Source organism: Myotis daubentonii, chromosome 18, assembly GCF_963259705.1.
Source record: "Myotis daubentonii chromosome 18, mMyoDau2.1, whole genome shotgun sequence".
NCBI classification, from domain to species: Eukaryota; Metazoa; Chordata; class Mammalia; order Chiroptera; family Vespertilionidae; genus Myotis; species Myotis daubentonii.
The window spans coordinates 4,142,138-4,161,510 of NC_081857.1; the positions used below are offsets into that span (position 1 = coordinate 4,142,138).

The 19,373-nt window shown below is 41.2% G+C and overlaps 1 protein-coding gene across 7 annotated transcripts in view; it reads left to right on the plus strand.

Annotated features, from left to right (window-relative positions):
• DCAF6 (DDB1 and CUL4 associated factor 6) overlaps window positions 1-19,373 on the plus strand; it is an 89,848-nt gene that overhangs the window by 15,238 nt on the left and 55,237 nt on the right. For all 7 annotated transcript variants that reach the window (XM_059675692.1, XM_059675693.1, XM_059675694.1 and 4 more), the window contains exons 4-9: window positions 880-1,065; window positions 4,325-4,438; window positions 7,370-7,505; window positions 9,766-9,980; window positions 16,065-16,158; window positions 17,391-17,510. In XM_059675692.1, the coding sequence (XP_059531675.1) occupies window positions 880-1,065; window positions 4,325-4,438; window positions 7,370-7,505; window positions 9,766-9,980; window positions 16,065-16,158; window positions 17,391-17,510 (865 nt within the window). The remainder of the gene's footprint in view (window positions 1-879; window positions 1,066-4,324; window positions 4,439-7,369; window positions 7,506-9,765; window positions 9,981-16,064; window positions 16,159-17,390; window positions 17,511-19,373) is intronic.

Below are 19,373 nucleotides of genomic sequence, written 5' to 3' on the forward strand. Positions count from 1 at the left end.
CATAGTGGTTTTAATAGTTCCAAATTTGGTATCATACAAGGAATATTTTTTTTTAAATACCTTTTTATTGATTTCAGAGAGGAAGGGAGAGAGAAAGATAGAAACATCGATGAGAGAGGATCATTGTTAGGCTACCTTCTGCTCGCTCCCCACTGGGGATCGAGCCCCCAACCCGGGCATGTGCCCTGGACCGGAATCGAACTCGCGACTCTGAGGTCCACAGGCCGACCCTCAATCCTCTGAGCCATCCGGCCAGGGCACAAGGAATATTTTTATTGTAAAAGACTAATGATTCATTACATAGGAAAACAGTTTTTTGATCATGAGTTAAATAGTTTCACTCTAGTTTTAGATTCTTTGAATTCATGGGAAGATTAATTTATGGCTAATGAAAGTTTCAAAACACTACCTATAGAGTTAAGAGATTAGAGGTGTTTCTTATTAGTGGTATATCTTAATCATATATGTAATAAATCTCAAATATATTAAAAAGAGAAGTTTTGTTTTCTAAAAATTATGGGCTAGTTTATTTGGATCAATCCTCCCACTGAAGACAATGAAAAGATGCTTGATTAAATAGTCCTAAAAATAACAAATAGCTTTTAAAATAGTCCTAAAAGTAACAGATAACTGCCTTGATAGTGAAGTGTTCTATCCAAAATGGTCATCAAAATTCTTCACATCTCAGAGGGAAAAAAGAAAATATGAGTGATTTTGATTTCTTTTTTCCCTAATTATAATAGTTCAAATCAAATGGTAATATTCATTGAGATAAAAATGTTAATGAGAATTTATTCCTGGCTATGCTTATGTTAAATATGAATGTTTATTTCTAGGAAATAATACATTGCCAAGAATTACCTTCTTTGTATGTTTCAGGTTTTGACGACAATTCGTTCAGGGCACCGAGCAAATATCTTCAGCGCAAAGTTCTTACCATGCACAAATGATAAGCAGATTATCTCCTGCTCTGGAGATGGAGTAATATATTATACCAATGTTGAGCAAGATGCAGAAACTAACAGACAATGCCAATTTACGTGCCATTATGGAACTACCTATGAGGTGCAGCATTAATTATAATTATATATGTAATACATATGTGTATGTTTTTGTGTAAGTGTGTGTATGGTGCATGTATGTATGTAGTAGATCTGTAATAATAAAAGGGTAATATGCTAATTAGACTGGATGTCATTCTGGACATCCTTCTGGACAAATCCGGGGACTGGAGGGAAGCCTGGGTCCTGGGTGCCAGAGGAAAGATGGTGCCAGCAGCCGGGGGAAGGAAGGCCTACTCTTGCACGAATTTCATGCATTGGGCCTCTAGTATGCGTAGATTTGTGTATGTGTATATACACTCCTTTGTGAATTTGTAGGCAAAGAAATTTTTGACAGAATATCTAGATTTCAGTGAAGTATTTGAGAGAATGGGTCTTGATAGGCTTGGGAATAAAGTTAAGAAATAAGCTATGAGTAATAGTAATAAGAAATAAGCTGTGAGTAGTAGTAATTATGCGAGCAACCATACTCTTGGCAAACAGGCGTCAGCCTTTAAAAGATGTTTCTGTATTGTGCTTCAGGGCTCTCTACTGGGCTTTCACCTCTTATACACTTTATCACTGTCTTGCATAAAGTCTTTTTGTCAGGACTATAATACTGGTAATGTTTTAACTACAATAGCTTTGTAATACTTTTTGAAAGCAGCAAGAATGAGGACTCCAGCTTCGTTTTTCTTTGTCCCGATTGTGTTGGCTATTTTGTGTCCTTTGAGGTTCCATATGAATTTTAAGATTTTTTTTCCTGGTTCTGTAAAAAAAAAATGCCACAGGGATTTTGATAGAAATTGCATTAAATCTAGTTCACCTTGAGTAGAATGGACATTTAAACAATATTAAGTCTTCCAATTCATGAACATAGATGTCTTTTCATTTGTGTGTTTCTTCTTTAATTTCTTTCAGCATGCTTTGTAGTTTTTTGTATACAAGACTTTCACCTCCTTGAATAAGTTTATTCCTAAGTATTTTACTCTTTTTGCTTGTAATATAATGAGGTTGTTTTCTTAATTTCATTTCCAGATTGTTTATTGTTAGTGCTTAGAAGAAGCACAATTGATTTTTGTGTTGATTTGTTAACCTGCAACTTTGCTGTATTCATTTATTAGTTTTAACTAGAGGCCCGATGCACAAAAATTTGTGCACTCGGGGTGGAGGGGGGGTCCCTTAGCCCGGCCTGTGCCCTCGCAGTCTGGGACCCCTCAGGAGATAACGACCTGCTGGCTTAGGCCTGCTCCAGGGTGGCAGAGGGCAGGCCCAATCCCTAGGTGCAGCCCCTGGTCGGGCTCAGAGCAGGGCTGATTGGGGAGTTGGGGTGCCGCCCCCTGTCATGCACAGAGCAGGGCCAATCAAGGGGTTGGGGTGCTGCCCCCTGTCACACACAGAGCAGGGCGGATCAGGGGGTTGGGGCGCCCCACCCTGTCACACACACAGCCGCAGGGCGATAAGGGCATTAGGGAGCTCCCCCCTATCAGGCACAGAGCAGGGCTGATCAGGGGGTTGGGGCGCCTTCCCCTGTCATGAACAGAGCAGGGCGGATAGGGATGTTGTGGCCCCACCCCCTGTCACACACAGAGCCACAGGGCGATCAGGGGGTTTGGGCGCTGCCCCCTGTCATGCTGATCCCAGTGCCGGGAGGCCTCATGGCTCCACTGATCCCAGTGCTGGGAGGCATATTACCCTTTTCCTATATAGGGTAGAGGCCTGGTGCACGGGTGGGGGCCGGCTGGTTTGCCCTGAAGAGTGTCCTGGATCAGGGTGGGGGTCCCGCTTGGGTGCCTGGCCAGCCTGGGTGAGGGGATGATGGCTGTTTGCAGCTGGTCACACCCCCTTCAGGGTGGGGGTTCCCACTGGGGTGCCTGGCCAGTCTGGGTGTAGGGCTGAGGGCTGTTTTCAGGCTGGCAGGTGACTGAAGCTCCCAACCGCTCCTTTTTTTCTTTTTCTTTTTTTTTTAATTCTGGGCCAGGTTTAGCTCTGAGGCTTGGCTCCAGCTCTGAGGCCTCGGCTGCTAAAAGCAGGTATCTGGTTTGTTTGGGTTCTATAATCGAAACACTGTTTCAGCTCCAGCTCTGAGATCCCGGCTGGCTGAAAGCAGGTTTCTAGGGTTTTGTTTAGCTTCTATATTTGTAACAATGTTTCAAACTGCAAGCTCAGAGGCCGGCAGCGGCAGGCAGGGAACATTGGCTTCCTCCATCAGTGGAGCAAACAAGCCTCATGTTCGCTTTAAGCTGCCTGGCTGCCGGCCGCCATCTTGGCTGGCAGTTAATTTGCATATCACCCTGATTAGCCAATGGGAAGGGTAGCAGAGGTTTGGCTAATTACCATGTTTCTCTTTTATTAGATAGGATGGGGGGTTTTTTTGGTGTGGAATCTTTAGAATAGTATACATATAAGACCATGTCATCTTCAATCGGAGATCATTTTGCTTCCTTTTCAATTTCGATTACTTTTATTTCTTTTTTCTTGATTTAGCTAGAACTTTGAATACTGTATTGAATAGAAGTAATGAGAGTGGGCATTCATGTCTTGTCCCTGATCTGAAAGGGAAAGCTTTCAGTTTTTCACCATCCTATATAATAAAAGGCTAATATGCAAATTGTCCCCTTGACCAGGAGTTCGACCAGGGGGCAGGGCTGGCCGGCCAACCTCCTGCATCCCCTCCCCACAGCCGGCTAGGCCATATTGCCCCAATTGGGGCAGGCGGGCTGGACCCTACCCATGCACGAATTCATGCACCGAGCCTCTAGTTGAATATGATGTTAGCCATGAGCTTCTCATATATGGTGTTTATGTTGAGGTAATTTCCTCCCTTTCCTAGCTTGTTGAGTGTCTTAATCATGAAATTTTGTCAAAATTTTTGAGACGTCAATTTAAATGCTTTAATCAATTCAGCATCTTATAGTTTCCTTAAACATTATCATAGAAGAAAACTGTAATGTGTTTATAGTACAATTACAAGTTTATATCCAGAAATAATAAAAATTAGGCTTTGAATAGTTTGAACAAGTTTCCTAGGGAAAAATTTTTCTTGTCAAAGCTGTTAGAAGTTTATAATTTTAAAGAACTTTCTATCTTCAGGAACATTTGTTTCAAACTTCAAAGTAATGAGTCATATTAATTTATTACTTCTTGCATATTTCTATATGTAATTTACTGTTTTGACTTAGTTGCTTTTGCCTTAATCATTTTATAAAACAGTAGGAATGCTTCTCAAAGCCATCTGTTTAAGTGTGCAATAAGAATACCTGGACTTTTGCTCTCATCTTCAGATTATGACTGTACCCAATGACCCGCATACTTTCCTCTCTTGTGGTGAAGACGGAACTGTTAGGTGGTTTGATACGCGCATCAAAACTAGCTGCACAAAAGAAGATTGCAAAGATGTAAGAATCAACTTTTTGTATAAATGATGCGAAATATTTAAGAGTATAATTAAAATTGAAACAGTAAGCCCTGGCTGGTGTTTTTCAGTGGTTAGAGCACCAGCCCATGCACTCCAAGGTTGTGGGTTTGATTCCTGTTCAAGGGCATGTACCTGGGTTGCAGGTTCGATCCCTGAGGGTCCGGGCATATGTGTATGGCAACCAATCTATGCCTCTCTCACACTGATGTTTCTCTCTCCTGTCCCTCCCTCTCTCCCCTCCTTCCCTCACTCTTTCCCTCCCTCCCTCCTTCCCTTCCTCCCACTCGCTCTAGAAAATCAAAGTTAAAAATATCCTCAGGTGAGGATTAAAAAAAAAAATTGAATAGTTAAGTTATCTCTGGATTATCGAGATAATGGGTCAGTTGTTTTGCAAAAATCTTCAATAGCATATATTTTATAATCAAGTTTTTTACATTAAAATGTTAGTAGTGAAGTTAGGGAACTTGTATTTTTATTGTATATTTTAAATAATATATATATGAGAATTGTTCAGTATATGCTCTAGTGTTATAAAAACTAGAGCATTTATCAATATATCCCACCTATGGAGATAATTTTGGCTCACCAATAGCCATGATGAAAGTGTGTGGTAGTTTAGTGTCTTCTCTTTGCTTTTACCCTGGCTTTTAAACCAACAATTATATGTTCTCTTTTTTTAAAATAACAAGATACCATTCTATCAGTGTGTTCATTCAGATTTAGCACACTTCTCTATAGGCATAGCTTCATTATCAATTTTGTACTTTTAATACTATTTTAAACTTGAAAAAGGCCTGAGAAATCACGTAATGGCCCCAGACAGTTAACCCCAAATGTTATTTAGAAACAGTGGCTTTTTTCTCAGATCATTTTGAAGTACTAAATGAAATAAGAAAGTATGGCTAAATATATTTTTACTGAAAGTGTCCACCTCCCCTAAAGAAGAATTACTGGTTAAGTGCTTGCTAATTAAACCAGTTACTATTATTAACATTCTTGGGGGGTTGGAGAGATTATTTTCTATATTGAAAAAGAAAAAAATAGAAATTAAGAAATTTCAAATGTACGATTTTTAAGTCCGTTTTTATGTTATATATATATATATGTACACACATACACACAACTAGGAAAGCATTGAACTAATATATAAAAGGCAGAATAAGTCTAAAATATCAGATTGTTTACTAGGGTATTTGGTATTCCCGTTTCTCAGTAAATGGTAGATACTAAAATTTGTTATGGCAAATTCTTTTAAGACATATTTTAGTGTGCACATAAGATTTAATTGTGCTTTTATAACCAAAAACCTGGTAAAAATAAAGATGAAAGCAAAGCTAATAAGTGAAAAAAACATTATTAAAATTTACCTTAATAAAACTTTTTATTCCTTTATATATAAAAATGAATAGAGGCCAAAGTACGAAGAAAAACTGGCACCTAAAGTAATCCTTAACTACTAAAACAGAATTATAGAAGGCATTAGGTGAACAAATTCTGTGTAATAGGAATAATGTTTTGAGGCCAATAATTAAATAAATAAAACACAAGGTGAATGTATTCTAAATACACAGCTATAATGAGAAGAGTGAGGAGCTCGCATCACAGACAAAATAGTATAAAATTAACAGAACACCTTAAGGATATGTGTTCTGGGTCATAACTCTTACATTTTTTAATGCTTATAGAGAGATAAATAGTGACATTATAGTAAAATCTGTCTTTTATAGGGTGTGTGTGTGTGAGAGAGAGAGGGGGGCGGGGGAGAAAGAGAGGTTGTACTTTGTATTTGAGCTGGCAAGGAGAAAGATTCTATAAGTTAAAAGTATAAAAGTTTAGCCGAAACCGGTTTGGCTCAGTGGATAGAGCGTTGGCCTGTGGACTGAAGGGTCCCAGGTTTGATTCCGGTCAAGGGCATGTACCTGGGTTGCAGGCACATCCCCAGTAGGAGATGTGCAGGAGGCAGCTGATCGATGTTTCTCTCTCATCGATGTTTCTAACTCTCTATCTCTCTCCCTTCTTCTCTGTAAAAAATCAATAAAATAGATTTTAAAAAAAGTATAAAAGTTTAAAATCAGTTAATAACACTTTGTTCTATTTTAGTAGTAACAGAACTAAAATAATGTCAGTACCATTTAAAATAATTAGTACTTGTCATAGATAAAGGCAGATTATACCTCCATCTTTACTGTCCAGTGGACCAAAACAGCAGCATTTCTAATGTGGTTCCATTACAAATGTGAGTATTTTACATTTCTAAAGATGTTCATTAGTCATTGGCATCAAGATATTTAGGGGGCATTTCTGAGAAATAACTCAAGTTGTATTATATTATTATCTGAAGTGCAGCTAGTTTTGAGAAAGGATTTAAACCATCATTAATGATGAGTTACTTGAATTATTACCAGCTCTTTTGTAGCTACTGTTGATTTAGCTGATGTTTGAGTCTTATATCTGGGAACAATTTTTATTTTTTTCCTCTTCAGAATTTATTTTGCATTATTCAATTATTGGTTGTTTTTAAATCTCTAATTAAATGTAGTTTTCCATATATGTTTTCTTACTTTGTTTGGTCTATAAGGAAAGCATAAAATTTGTATTAGAGGTCAGTTTTGGAGTTATATAGCAAACTATAAAGAAAACAGTTTTTCTTAGAGTGATAAACTGCTGAGGAGGAATATTGACTGCATGTATTTATTTTCCTTTCACATAAGCTGAATGTGTTAGAAACTTATTGATAGAAAGAAATCTGAAAAATGAAAGGAAACCACGTTTTTCCCCTTTCAATGTCATACTTATTGAATTAGGATTTCTGAAAAAGTTTATTTTCTTCTAATTGAAGAGAACCTTTTTCAATATAGTATCATCTCTACTGTAAAGCTCTATGTAACTGCTGCTATTTTATCTTTTGTAGGATATTCTAATTAACTGCCGACGTGCTGCTACTTCTGTAGCGATTTGTCCACCAATACCATATTACCTTGCTGTGGGTTGTTCTGATAGCTCAGTCCGAATATATGATCGGAGAATGCTGGGCACAAGAGCTACAGGTACAAAGATATATATTAAAGAAATACAAGATTCTGTCAATTCAGAAAATAAATAAGACATTTACATTTTAAAAATTTTATTACAATTTAGTATGTAGAATGTTTTTAAACATTATGTATTATAAAAACAGCGTTTCACTAAGTTTTTATGATCCTATTGGGGTGGTACTTTTGCAGTTTATCACTTTAAAAAGCACTTGATGTATAGTTGTCCTTCACTATCTCCAGGGGACGGCTCCAGGAGCCCTTGGATGCCCAAGTCCTTTACAAAATGGCTTAGAAAAGTGCTTATGGTCAGCCCTCCACCAGTGGAAAGTACTGTTTTCCTTCACGGGTGGTTGAATGTGTAGGTTTGAAATCCGCAGATATCGAGGGCTAACTATATTAGTTTCCTAGGGCTGTATACTAGGTGGCTTAAAATAACAAATTTATTATCTCATAATTCAGAGGCTAAAGAGGGTTTTGCAGGGTCATTTTGTGCTGGAGGCTCTCAGAGAAAATCTATTATGTGCTTCTCTCCTTGCTGTTTTTTTTATTTTAAAGTTTTAAAATTGATTTTAGAAAGAAAGAGAAAGGGGGTGAGGAGGAGGAAGGGAGGAAGAAGGAAAGGAAGATCAATTTGTTCCACTCATTTATGCATTCATTGGTTGATTCTTGTATGTGCCCTGACCAGGAATTGAACCTGCAACCTTGGCTTATGGGGACAGTGTTCTAACCAACTGAGCTACCCAGCCAGGGCTCTCCTTGCTTCCTTATGGTTGTTGCTGGCAATCCTTAGCATCCCTTGGCTTTTAAATGTATTTAATCTGTTTCCATATTTACCTGCCTTCTGCCCTGGGTGTGTCTGTGTCCATATTTCTCTCTTCTGAGAACACTGGTCATACTGGGTTTAGGACGACCCTAAGCCAATATGACCTCATTGTACTAATTACACCTGCAAAGACGTTATTTCCAAACAGGGTCACATTCTGAGCTTCTGGTGGACATGAATTTGTGTGTGTGTGGAGGGGGAACACTATTCAGCCCACAACACTTGGTTTTCCTAATTTCTCTTTGCCATTTTTTAAATTAAGAGGATAACGGTAAGCATGGTGGAGAGAAAAGTCAGGAAAGAACAGTGACGTGGGTGTGTGTGAATGGATAGATATGTTTATGCCTGCTTAGCTGATTTAAAGTGCTGTTACCAGTGATGCTACAGCACTGAACTTGAATCTGCCTTCAACTCATCTCAAACTCCTCATCCATTATGGGATCAAACCACTTCTTAAATTCCCAATTCAAAGCCAACCTCCATTAGTATTTTCTCAGTAAAGGAAGCCAGGAATACTTAAACACTCACATACCCAAATATCAAATATATATTCACATAAATTATATTGCTAAAAATAAAAGTGGACCTGGCCAGAAATGAACACAGTGTCAATCTCATTGTCAATTTATGTCCATTAAAAATGGTTATTGAAATGGAAAGGCTAGAGAAGATTATTTTTTTCTCGATTGAGGAGTCTTGTCTATTTGAATATGCACATTTAGGGAAACAGTATTAAATATGAAATTACAGGCTTCATTATTGTTTCTCAACAGGTGGGACCCAGTTGACATTTTGGGCGTAAAACCTCATTGTGCAGGATTGTACAACTCGGTGTATAACTTAGATTCTTAGAATTGAGCATTCCTGAGTCCCCCAGGACACAAAGTGCCCATTGTACCCTCTCTGTCATATTACATTGTACTCATGACTATTACAATGAATTAAAGCTGGCATAGTATTGCCACTCTGCAGTCTTAGAAGAAAAAAATTTCACAACAGTTAAATTTTTAAAAAACATAAAAAGTAGAAGGTAAATCAGTTTAAAGGGATACTGCATTCTTTTAGCTAGTATACTAATAAATAGCAGCTTTCCTATTTGTATTATAAGTATATTAATTTGGGGAGAATTTTTAGAAGATGATATAGTATGACTATAATCATAAATTATTTAATTGGTTAAATAACTCATATTTCCAATAAAATATTATAATCTGGAATTCCAGATGATCATGAATTTTTTTAAAAGGTACATTTCCTTTTTATTGCATTCTTTTTTATTTTGTTATAAAAGCTGGTTATTGAAAAAAGAGCCTCTTCTAGAAATAGAATGATAGCTTTGATTTCTATTGCTACATTAAATCACGTATCTCCTCGTGCAGATTAAGAGTTTTTAAAGTGTTTTTCTTCAAACACATGAATTTTAAACACCTTCCTGTTTTCTTATTTTAGGAAATTATGCAGGCCGGGGGACTGCTGGAATGGTTGCCCGTTTTCTCCCTTCTCATCTTAACAACAAGTCCTGCAGGGTGACGTCTCTGTGTTACAGTGAAGACGGTCAGGAGATTCTCGTTAGCTACTCTTCAGATTATATCTACCTTTTTGACCCCAAAGATGACACCGCACGAGAACTTCGAACTCCTTCCGCAGAAGAGAGAAGGGAAGAGGTAAGTTTATTCAAAAACATCTTCTTTATTTTACTCAGAAAATATTAATTCAGTGACTTCTGGGGCCTAAAGGGCTTCAAAAAATAGAGCTAATTTTCAAGGCACTTACAGTCTAGGAAACAAGGATACAAAACATACATGAAAGAGCAGGAGCTAATAATTAAGGAAAGGCTCTAGAAAGAAGTATTGTAAAATATTTTTAAAGATAAAATATTTAATAACAAAATGCTTCATTAACTATGAGGTTGCACAGTAGCAGTAAGAAATAGCCACAGGTCTAACAGTTACAGAAAAGGCAGTTAAAATAAAAAATGTGATGTACAGATTTCCAGGAGACTAAATGTTTATGTTTATGCACTAATAGGAGTTTTACCTGTTACCGTTTACTATTCATATGTGGCCAGCAGTCCCCTCTGCTCCAAAGACTGCCTCTCTTTCACAATTATAACCTACTTAGAAGTCCAATGCACAACAATCATGCATGGGGGAGAGGGGTCCCTCAGCCCGGCCTGCACCCTCTCACAGTCTGGGACCCCTCAGGGGATGTTTGCCTGCTGACTTAGGCCTGCAGGGGAGTGGGCCTAAGATGGCAGATATCCCCCAAGGGATTCTTAGCGCTTCCCCGGATGCAGAAGAGGCTCCCGCTACTGCCACTGCACTCTCTAGCCATGAGCCCGGCTTCTGGCTGAGCAGCACTACCCCTGTGGGGGCGCACTGACCACCAGGGGCAGCTCCTGCATTTAGCGTCTGCCCCCTGGTGGTCAGTGTAGGTCATAGCGACCAGGTGTTCCACCATTCAGTCAATTAGCTTTTTATTATATAGGATAACATTATCCCTAGTACATGTCACAAAATACATATGAGGGAGTGAGAAAAGGTAAATTAAAGCATATATACACACACACGCGCGCACACACACACACACACACACACAGAATTGGGTTAACCATTTTCTTACTTATGAAAGGAAAAAAACAAATAATATATCCTTGACATTTCACAACAGTAGGAAAATGTTTGTTTTCACCTATAAGCTTCTTTCCCTCTCATGGTTTTCACTTTGGCTTTTTTATTTTTATAATGTCCTATGTTTGATCACTGTACTCTGGCTTTTGAAATTGTTGCTTTTTGTTAATTATTAGTGGCCTTTTTAGTATTGGCCCAACTCCTTTTACTGAACACATTTTAAAGGTACTAAAGAACACAACTTTGTAATTGCTGTGAGATGCTAAACTGAATTCAATTATTAAAATTACTAGATGCCTGGTGTATGACTTTTGTGCACTCGGGCAGCGGGGGGTTCCCTCAGCCCAACCTGTGCCCTTTTGCAGTCCGGGAGCCCTTGGGGGATATCCGACTGATGCCGCGGAGGCGGCAGGAAAGGCTCCCGCTGCTGCCATTGCACTCGCCAGCCATCAGCCTGGCTTGTGGGCTTGTGGCTGAGCAGCTCTCCCACTGTGGGAGTTCACTGACCACCAGGGGGCAGCTCCTGTGTTGAGCGTCTGCCCCCTGGTGGTCAGTGTGCATCATAAAGACTGGTCGTTCAGCCATTCAGTCAATTTGTATATTACCCTTTTATTATATAGGATAGGCTTAGAGTGCTGTGAAATTAGAAAACAAATAGTATTACTCTATAAATATATCTTGGGATTTTAAATGTGGCAGTAGATTTAAGTGAGTCAGGAAATTGACAAGGAAGAGGGCATGATGATGCATGAAAACTAAGTTTATTGGTCTGATTGAAAGCATGAAATCTGCTCTGACATTTTTTTCATTGCTGTATAATTTCCTCTTGAGATAAGTACTTGAGTAAGTTATAGTCAAAGTTTGTGACTATTTCAGCCAATTGATGTTTCTTTCTCATCAATGTTTATCTCTCTGACCCTCTCCATTCCTCCTAAAGTCAATAAAAACATTTTTTTAAAGAAAAAACAAAGAGTTGGAAATACAGAAACATTTTAAGTGGCTTTTATACCACTAGCTTTTATACCACAGAATACTTAGCCAAAGATGTTTGTATTGTCAGAACAAAAGAGGCAGAGTCAGTCATGAGCAATTGGTTTTGGCTTTTTTCTGAATGTGTTTTTCTCAGTATACTTTGTTGAGTTAACTAAATTAGGAAAAATAATTCTGAAAATGTATTAAAATTATAAAAATAAATCATGCTTATTGTAATCAACCTAACAAAGTATACATAGAAGAAGAAATTAAAAATCTGTTGCCATCTTCAACCCACCATCTTTTCTTTCAGTGTTTTACATCCTTGACCACTGGGGTTAGACAAACTTAATTTATCAGATATTTACTGGGTACCTACTATCCACTAAGTCCTATATTAGACTTTAGAAAATCAAGGATGACTGTGACAAGGACATGGCCTCTCAGGAATTTACAGTTTAGTAGATGTAGATATATGAATGAATGAATGGATGAACGAACGAACAGGAAGGAAAAGAAAGACTTAATAGAATAATATGTAATAACTAGAGGCCCGGTGCACAAAAATTTGTGCGCTCGGGGGAAAGGGGGGTCCCTCAGCCCGGCCTGTGCCCTCTCCCAGTCTGGGACCCCTCGGGAGATAATGACCTGCTGGCTTCGGCCTGCTCCCGGGTGGCAGAGGGCAGGCCCAATCTCTAGGTACAGCCCCTGGTTGGGCTCAGAGCAGGGCTGATTGGGGAGTTGGGGCGCCGCCCCTGTCATGGACAGAGCAGGGCGGATCGGGAGGTTGCGATGCCACCCTCAGTCACGCTCAGAGTAGGGCTGATTGGGGGGTTGGGGCACCGCCCCCTGTCACACTCAAGGCAGGGTCGATGGGGAGGTTGCGGCGCCACCCATTGTCACTCACAGAGCAGGGCCCATCAGGGGGCTTGGGGCTCCGTACCCTGTCACGCACAGAGCAGGACCCATCAGGAGGTTGGGGAGCTCCCCCTGTCATGCACAGAGCAGGGCCAATCGGGGTTGGGGTGCTGCCCCCTGTCACTCACAGAGCAGGGCCCATCAGGGGGCTTGGGGGTCCGTACCCTGTCACTCACAGAGTAGGGCCGATAGGGGAGTTGGGGCACAGCCCCCTGTCACACACAGAGCAGGGCGGATCAGGGGGTTGGGGTGCCGCATCCTGTCACACTCAGGGCAGGGCCGATGGGGAGGTTATGGCTCTACCCTGTCACACACAGAGCAGGGCCCGTGGGGGGGCGGTTGGGGCGTCGCTCTCTATCACCCACAGAGCAGGGCCGATCATGGGGTTGGGGCGCCTCCACTGTCACACTCAGGGCAGGGTCGATGGGGAGGTTATGGCTCTACCCCGTCACACACAGAGCAGGGCCCGTGGGGGGGGGGGTGTTGGGGCGCCGCATCCTGTCACACACAGAGCAGGGCCGATTAGGGGGTTGGGGCGCCGCACCCTGTCACACACAGAGCTGCAGGGCGATTAGGGGTTTGGGGAGCTCCCCACATCAGGCACAGAGCAGGGCTAATCAGGGGGTTGGGGCGCCTTCCCCTGTCAGGAACAGAGCAGGGCGGATAGGGAGGTTGTGGCCCCTCCCCCTGTCACACACAGAGCCACAGGGTGATCAGGGGGGTTGGGCGCTGCCCCCTTTCACGCCGATCACAGTGCTGGCTGGCTCCTCCTTGGCCCAAGCTTAAAGCCTCAGGCCAAGGTGTTAGGCCTGGGCCACCATCAATGATTGCTGGCTCAATGATCGCTGGCTGGCTCCGCCCCAGTCCAAGCCTAAAGCCTCTGGCTGAGGCATTAGGCCTGGGTCGTACCCCCCATGCTCCCCACCATCAACGATCTCTGGCTGGCTCCTCCCTGACCCAGGCCTAACGCCTCAGGCTGAGGGTTTAGGCCTGGGCCGGGGCACCCCCAGCTCCCTGCAGCCGCCGCCATCAACAATCGCTGGCTGGCTCCTCCCCGGCCCAAGCCTAAAGCCTCTGGCCAAGGCTTTAGGCCTGGACTGGGGCACCCCCAGCAACCCGCCGCCACCGATTGCTGGCTGGCTCCGCCCAGGTTCCCCGCTGCAACTGCCATCAAGGATCCCTGGCTGGCTGGACTGGCCCAAGCCTAAAGCCTCTGGCGGAGGCTTTAGGTTTGGGCCCGAGCACCCCCAGCTTCCTGCCGCTGCTGCCATCAAGCATAGCTGGCTGGCTCCACCTGGTTCCCCTCCGCTGCCGCCATCAGTGATTGCTGGATGGCTCAGCCCAGGCCCCAGCCTTAAGCCTCAGTCTGAGGCTTGGGGCTGACATATGCAAATTAGCCGCCATCTTGGCTGTCGACTAATTTGCGTATCTCGCTGATTAGCCAATGAAAAGGGTAGCGGTCGTACGCCAATTACCATGTTTCTGTTTTATTAGATAGGATTATGTTCTATATAAGTAGACCAAAGGAGGGAATAATTGACTTTCATTGGAAACATGAGACAAGCTTAAGTAGGGGTTTAAAATATGAGTAAAAGTTCAATATATGATACATGTGATTTTTTTTTTATGCTTCTTTTATATTTTCTTATTTGTGAAGGCCTTTTTTATTTCTTCATATCCTGTAATAATTTTTTCCCCTTTTTTATTTAGTATACTAGATTTGTGCACCAGTGGGGTCCTTCAGCATGGTCTGTGGGGATTGGGCTGAAACTGGCATCCGGCATCTTCCAAGGGATGTAGTAGTGTGCAAAGTAGCAGGCGGACAGGGAGGAGCTGCTCACACTCATCCCAGTCAGCTGAGCACTGCTCCCATTGTGGGAGCACACTGACCACCAGGGGGCAGTTCCTGTGTTGAGTGTCTGCCCCTTGGTGGTCAGTGTGCGTCATAGCGACCTGTCAACTAGTTGCTTAGGCGTATATATATATATATATATATATATATATATATATATATATAGACTAGTGGCCCGGTGCACGAAATTTGTGCACATTAAAAGGGAATTAATTAGAGGAAATATTTTATTGCTATTTGTCCTTTCTCTGTAATAGAAGTGTTAGAGATGAAAGAAAATTAGTAAAACGTATATGAAAATCTTCCTACTGTCAGAGTCAGGGGCACGCCTCGGGACCCAGAGTCAAGTCCCCGCCTACCCACGCTCACCTCGAAATCGTGCGAGACACAGACCCAGCCAGCCACACCCCTGTCAGTCCCCGCAGGATGGGTGCAGCCTCAGGTCCTCTGGCCCAGCACTTGTGGGGCTGCAGCCTCAGGTCCCCCGGCCTGGTACCGGGTGGGGAGCATGACCTCAGGTCCTCTGGTGAAGCCTCAGGTCCCCCGGCCCGGTGCTGGATTGGGGGCGCAGCCTCAGGTCCCCCATCAAGCCCTGCCGGGCAGGGGGATGCAGCCTCAGGTCCCCTGGCCTGGCCTCAGGTCCCCAGCACGAGGGTGCGAGGGCATGATGTCCATTTGCATATTAGCTCTTTATTATATAGGATTCTTTTGTCTTGTTCAATTGTTTCTCACTTCTCATTTTCCTTTATTATTATTTTTTCTTTTTATTGTCTTTTCTCTCTTTTCCTTTTCCTCTAATTTTTAAATTGAATTTATTGGGGTGAGACCTGCCCCACTTCATTATTGAACTGCTGCATTGAATCCAATCTCTCATTTTTTCCTGGTTCCCATAGTTTGTCTCTAAAATATACATCCCAAATCTGTAGCACTACTCACCACCCTGGCTACCACTGCTACTTGGTGCAAGATGTCAGCATCTCTCTACTCTGTTATTATGGGGCTTTCTGACCAGTCCCCCTGCCACTCTTCCCACAGTCCTCTCATTGGGTCATGCTGCTCTTCTGATCAGCTCTCCAAGGGACTCCCACTTCTTGCAGAGCCAGACTGAGGTCCTTAGTAGAGTGGTTTCAAGACCTGCATCATCGGTTCTCATACTCCTCTGCTCTCCCTGCTTCTCTGCCCTAGCACATCTGCTCACAGGCAGCTAAGCAGGCCTCTACCCGAGGGCCCTTGGCTTCCTTTGCAAGATTTCCTTGGCGTCTCTCACTTTCAGTCTATGTGCGTCCTCAGTACAGAAAGTAGGGGGATGGAGAGAAGCTACTAGATTTGAAGTGTGCTCTAGAGGTGAGCAAACAAGTGTTCTCCTCACCTTTTAGTTACGGCAGCCTCCGGTGAAGCGCTTGAGGCTTCGTGGTGACTGGTCAGATACTGGACCCCGAGCCAGGCCGGAGAGTGAACGAGAGCGAGATGGTAACTATACTTTGGTCAGCTTTTTTGTTCTTCTATGGTATTTAAAAATGAGTATTTTCACTTGTTTCCATTGTTTTCACTGTTATAAGTGATATTGCAGCAAGAATACTGTTATGTCTCTTAGCACACCTATGCAAGTGGGTCGCAGCTAAATTCCCACAAGTGGGATGGCGGGTCCACTGGATTAGTGTGTTTTAACTTTGATGGTTATCAAATTACCCACCCAAAAAGCACCCCTTTACATTCCCACTGAAAGTATAAGAATGCTCGTGCCTCATAAAACATCAGGTGTCATCACACTTCTTAATTTTTGCCTTTCTCTTAGATATAAATGGAATGAGAACCCTCAGTTTCCAACCAGAGAGTTTTATAATAGCACATAAATTTTTTTACCCTTCTCTCAGGTGCCTTTGACAAGTGCGAGAAACTACCTTGGAAGCTTTAAGATGGCACTTTAAAATAGAATTAATTTTAATAAGTGGGTCTTCAGCCAAAATGCTACTCTAATGACTTCTGAAATCTTTCAAGATTAAAGGCATATTTCCCAGTATATTATCTTTTGTTTTATCTTATAATACCTAAATATAAAGCTATATAATCTGAAGGCAATGAAGTATAAGATAAATTCTATTTTCACAGAAAATTCAAGAACAAATGATTTCCATTTTTAATTATATGATTGTAGAATAGAAATGAATTGTCAGTTTTGATGTCATACTTAATTTGAAAATGCTCAAGAAAACTTGTGTATTTGAGGGAGGAAAAGCAGGGAGGGAAGAGACAAAACACTTCTAGTTTCAGTCAATTTCAAGTATGTAGAATTTGCTTACAGTAAATGATGAAAACAAATTCAGTTTAAGAAAATTTAAGTAAGAGGGCAAACTTTTCTTTTAATCTGAACAGTGTACAATGCACAAGACCTTCCTAGCTGTGCACTTTTAGAACTAAAGAGGTGGGTTGGGTAGGGGTGGGGGGACCCTAAGACTAGGCAAAGATATAGGAGCTAAATCCTGTTCTTGAGGAACTCAAACACACATGGAGAGCCACTCATTTAAACTTTAATGTGAAATGTGATGATGGCTCTTGTGGATCTGTGTACATTCATAGAATTTATTTGGGCAATTTGATTTTTTTAAGTTATGTTCATTTTAAGGCCCTCAAATCTGGGTTTTTGCATTAATGAAAGATGCTGACTTATTACTAGTTCACTGATATGACCTGTGTTTTCATAGGAGAGCAAAGTCCCAATGTGTCGTTGATGCAGAGAATGTCTGACATGTTATCAAGGTGGTTTGAAGAAGCAAGTGAGGTTGCACAAAGCAATAGAGGACGAGGAAGATCTCGACCCACAGGTGGGCGCTCTTATTAATTACGGGCATCACAAAGCTGGTAACAACTACTGAGTGGGGTTTATTTTTGCCATCCGATTTCCACCATGTTTTAGACCTAAAGTAACGCAAGGTTCTTACTGTTGTGTGAAGCAGGAGAGGGAGAGGGCATTAGGTACAACTGGTCCCTTCAGTTTCCACTAGTTCTAGTCCTTATTTTTTGCTTTTCTCAAAAAAAAGTAAGAGCAGCTGATAGTCCCCACTTAAGTCCTTTTTTTATTAGAGTAGAAATATATAAAACCCTGTAGATAAATAAGTTTTATATAATTGAATACTTTCTGCTTCTGGTTACTTATATAATTGGTTATTAATTATGTTTCTGGTGTCAGCTGACCTGTTTTCATATCTTTGTTCACTACTTCCCAGCTTTGTGGTCTTTGGCAAGTTACTTGTCTCTATCAAAAGTGAGCATATAAAAAGTTAACACCAAAATATTTTAAATCCCCAAACTAAAGATTTCTATTGAATTTCATCTATAAGTGGATTTTGTTAAATCGTGCATATCAATTAACTTTTAAAAAAATTCCTTGGGCCCTAGCTGGTTTGGCTCAGTGGATAGAACATGGGCCAATGGACTGAAGGGTCCCGGGTTTGATTCTGGTCAAGGGCACATGCCCAGGTTGTGCGCTCGATCCCCAGTAGGGGGCATGCAGGAGGCAGCCAATCAATGATTCTCTCTTATCATTGATGTTTCTATCTTTCTCTTCCTTTCCCTTCCTCTCCAAAATCAATAAAAAAATATTTTTTAAAAAATTCCTTGGACTGTGGATTTGCTGAAGAGTTACCAAATTTCTGCTTAAATTTAAGAAATATTTAAATCATGGTGATTAAAAGAAAAAACTTGACATTCTGTGGTAGTTGTATCTTACAAAGCATGAACTTGATTTGTCCACTCCATTTTTTTTAGATTAAATCTTTATTGTTCAGATTATTACAGTTGTTCCTCTTTTTTCCCCCCATAGCTCTCCTCCACCCAGTTCCCACCCCACTCTCTGCCCTTACCCCTCCCACAGTCCTCATCCATAGGTGTATGATTTTTGTCCAGTCTCTTCCTGCACCCCCACACCCTTTCCCCCCCAAGAATTGTCAGTCCACTCCCTTTCTATGCCCCTGGTTCTATTATATTCACCAGTTTACTCTGTTCATCAGATTTTTTATTCACTTGATTTTTAGATTCACTTGTTGATAGTTATGTATTTGCTGTTCAAAATTTGTATCTTTACCTTTTTTTCTTCCTCTTCTTAAAGAATACCTTTCAGCATTTCATATAGTACTGGTTTGGTGGTGATGAACTCCTTTAGCTTTTTCTTATCTGTGAAGCTCTTTATCTGACCTTTAATTCTGAATGATAGCTTTGCTGGATAAAGTACTCTTGGTTGTAGGTTCTTGGCATTCATCACTTTGAATATTTCTTGCCACTCCCTTCTGGCATGCATAGTTTCTGTTGAGAAATCAGCTGACAGTCGTATGGGTACTCCCTTGTAGGTAACTGACTTTCTTTCTCTTGCTGCTTTTAAGATTCTCTCTTTGTCTTTTGCCCTTGGCATTTTAATTATGATGTGTCTTGGTGTGGTCCTCTTTGGATTCCTTTGTTTGGGGTTCTCTGTGCATCCTGGACTTGTAAGTCTATTTCTTTCACCAGTTAGGGGAATTTTTCTGTCATTATTTCTTCAGATAAGTTTTCAATATCTTTTTTTTTTAATATTTTTTTTTTTTATTGCTTAAAGTATTACAAAGGGTATTACATATGTGTCCATTTTTTCCCAAGTTTTCAATATCTTGCTCTCTCTCTTCTTCTGGCACCCTTATAATTCAGATGTTGGTGCG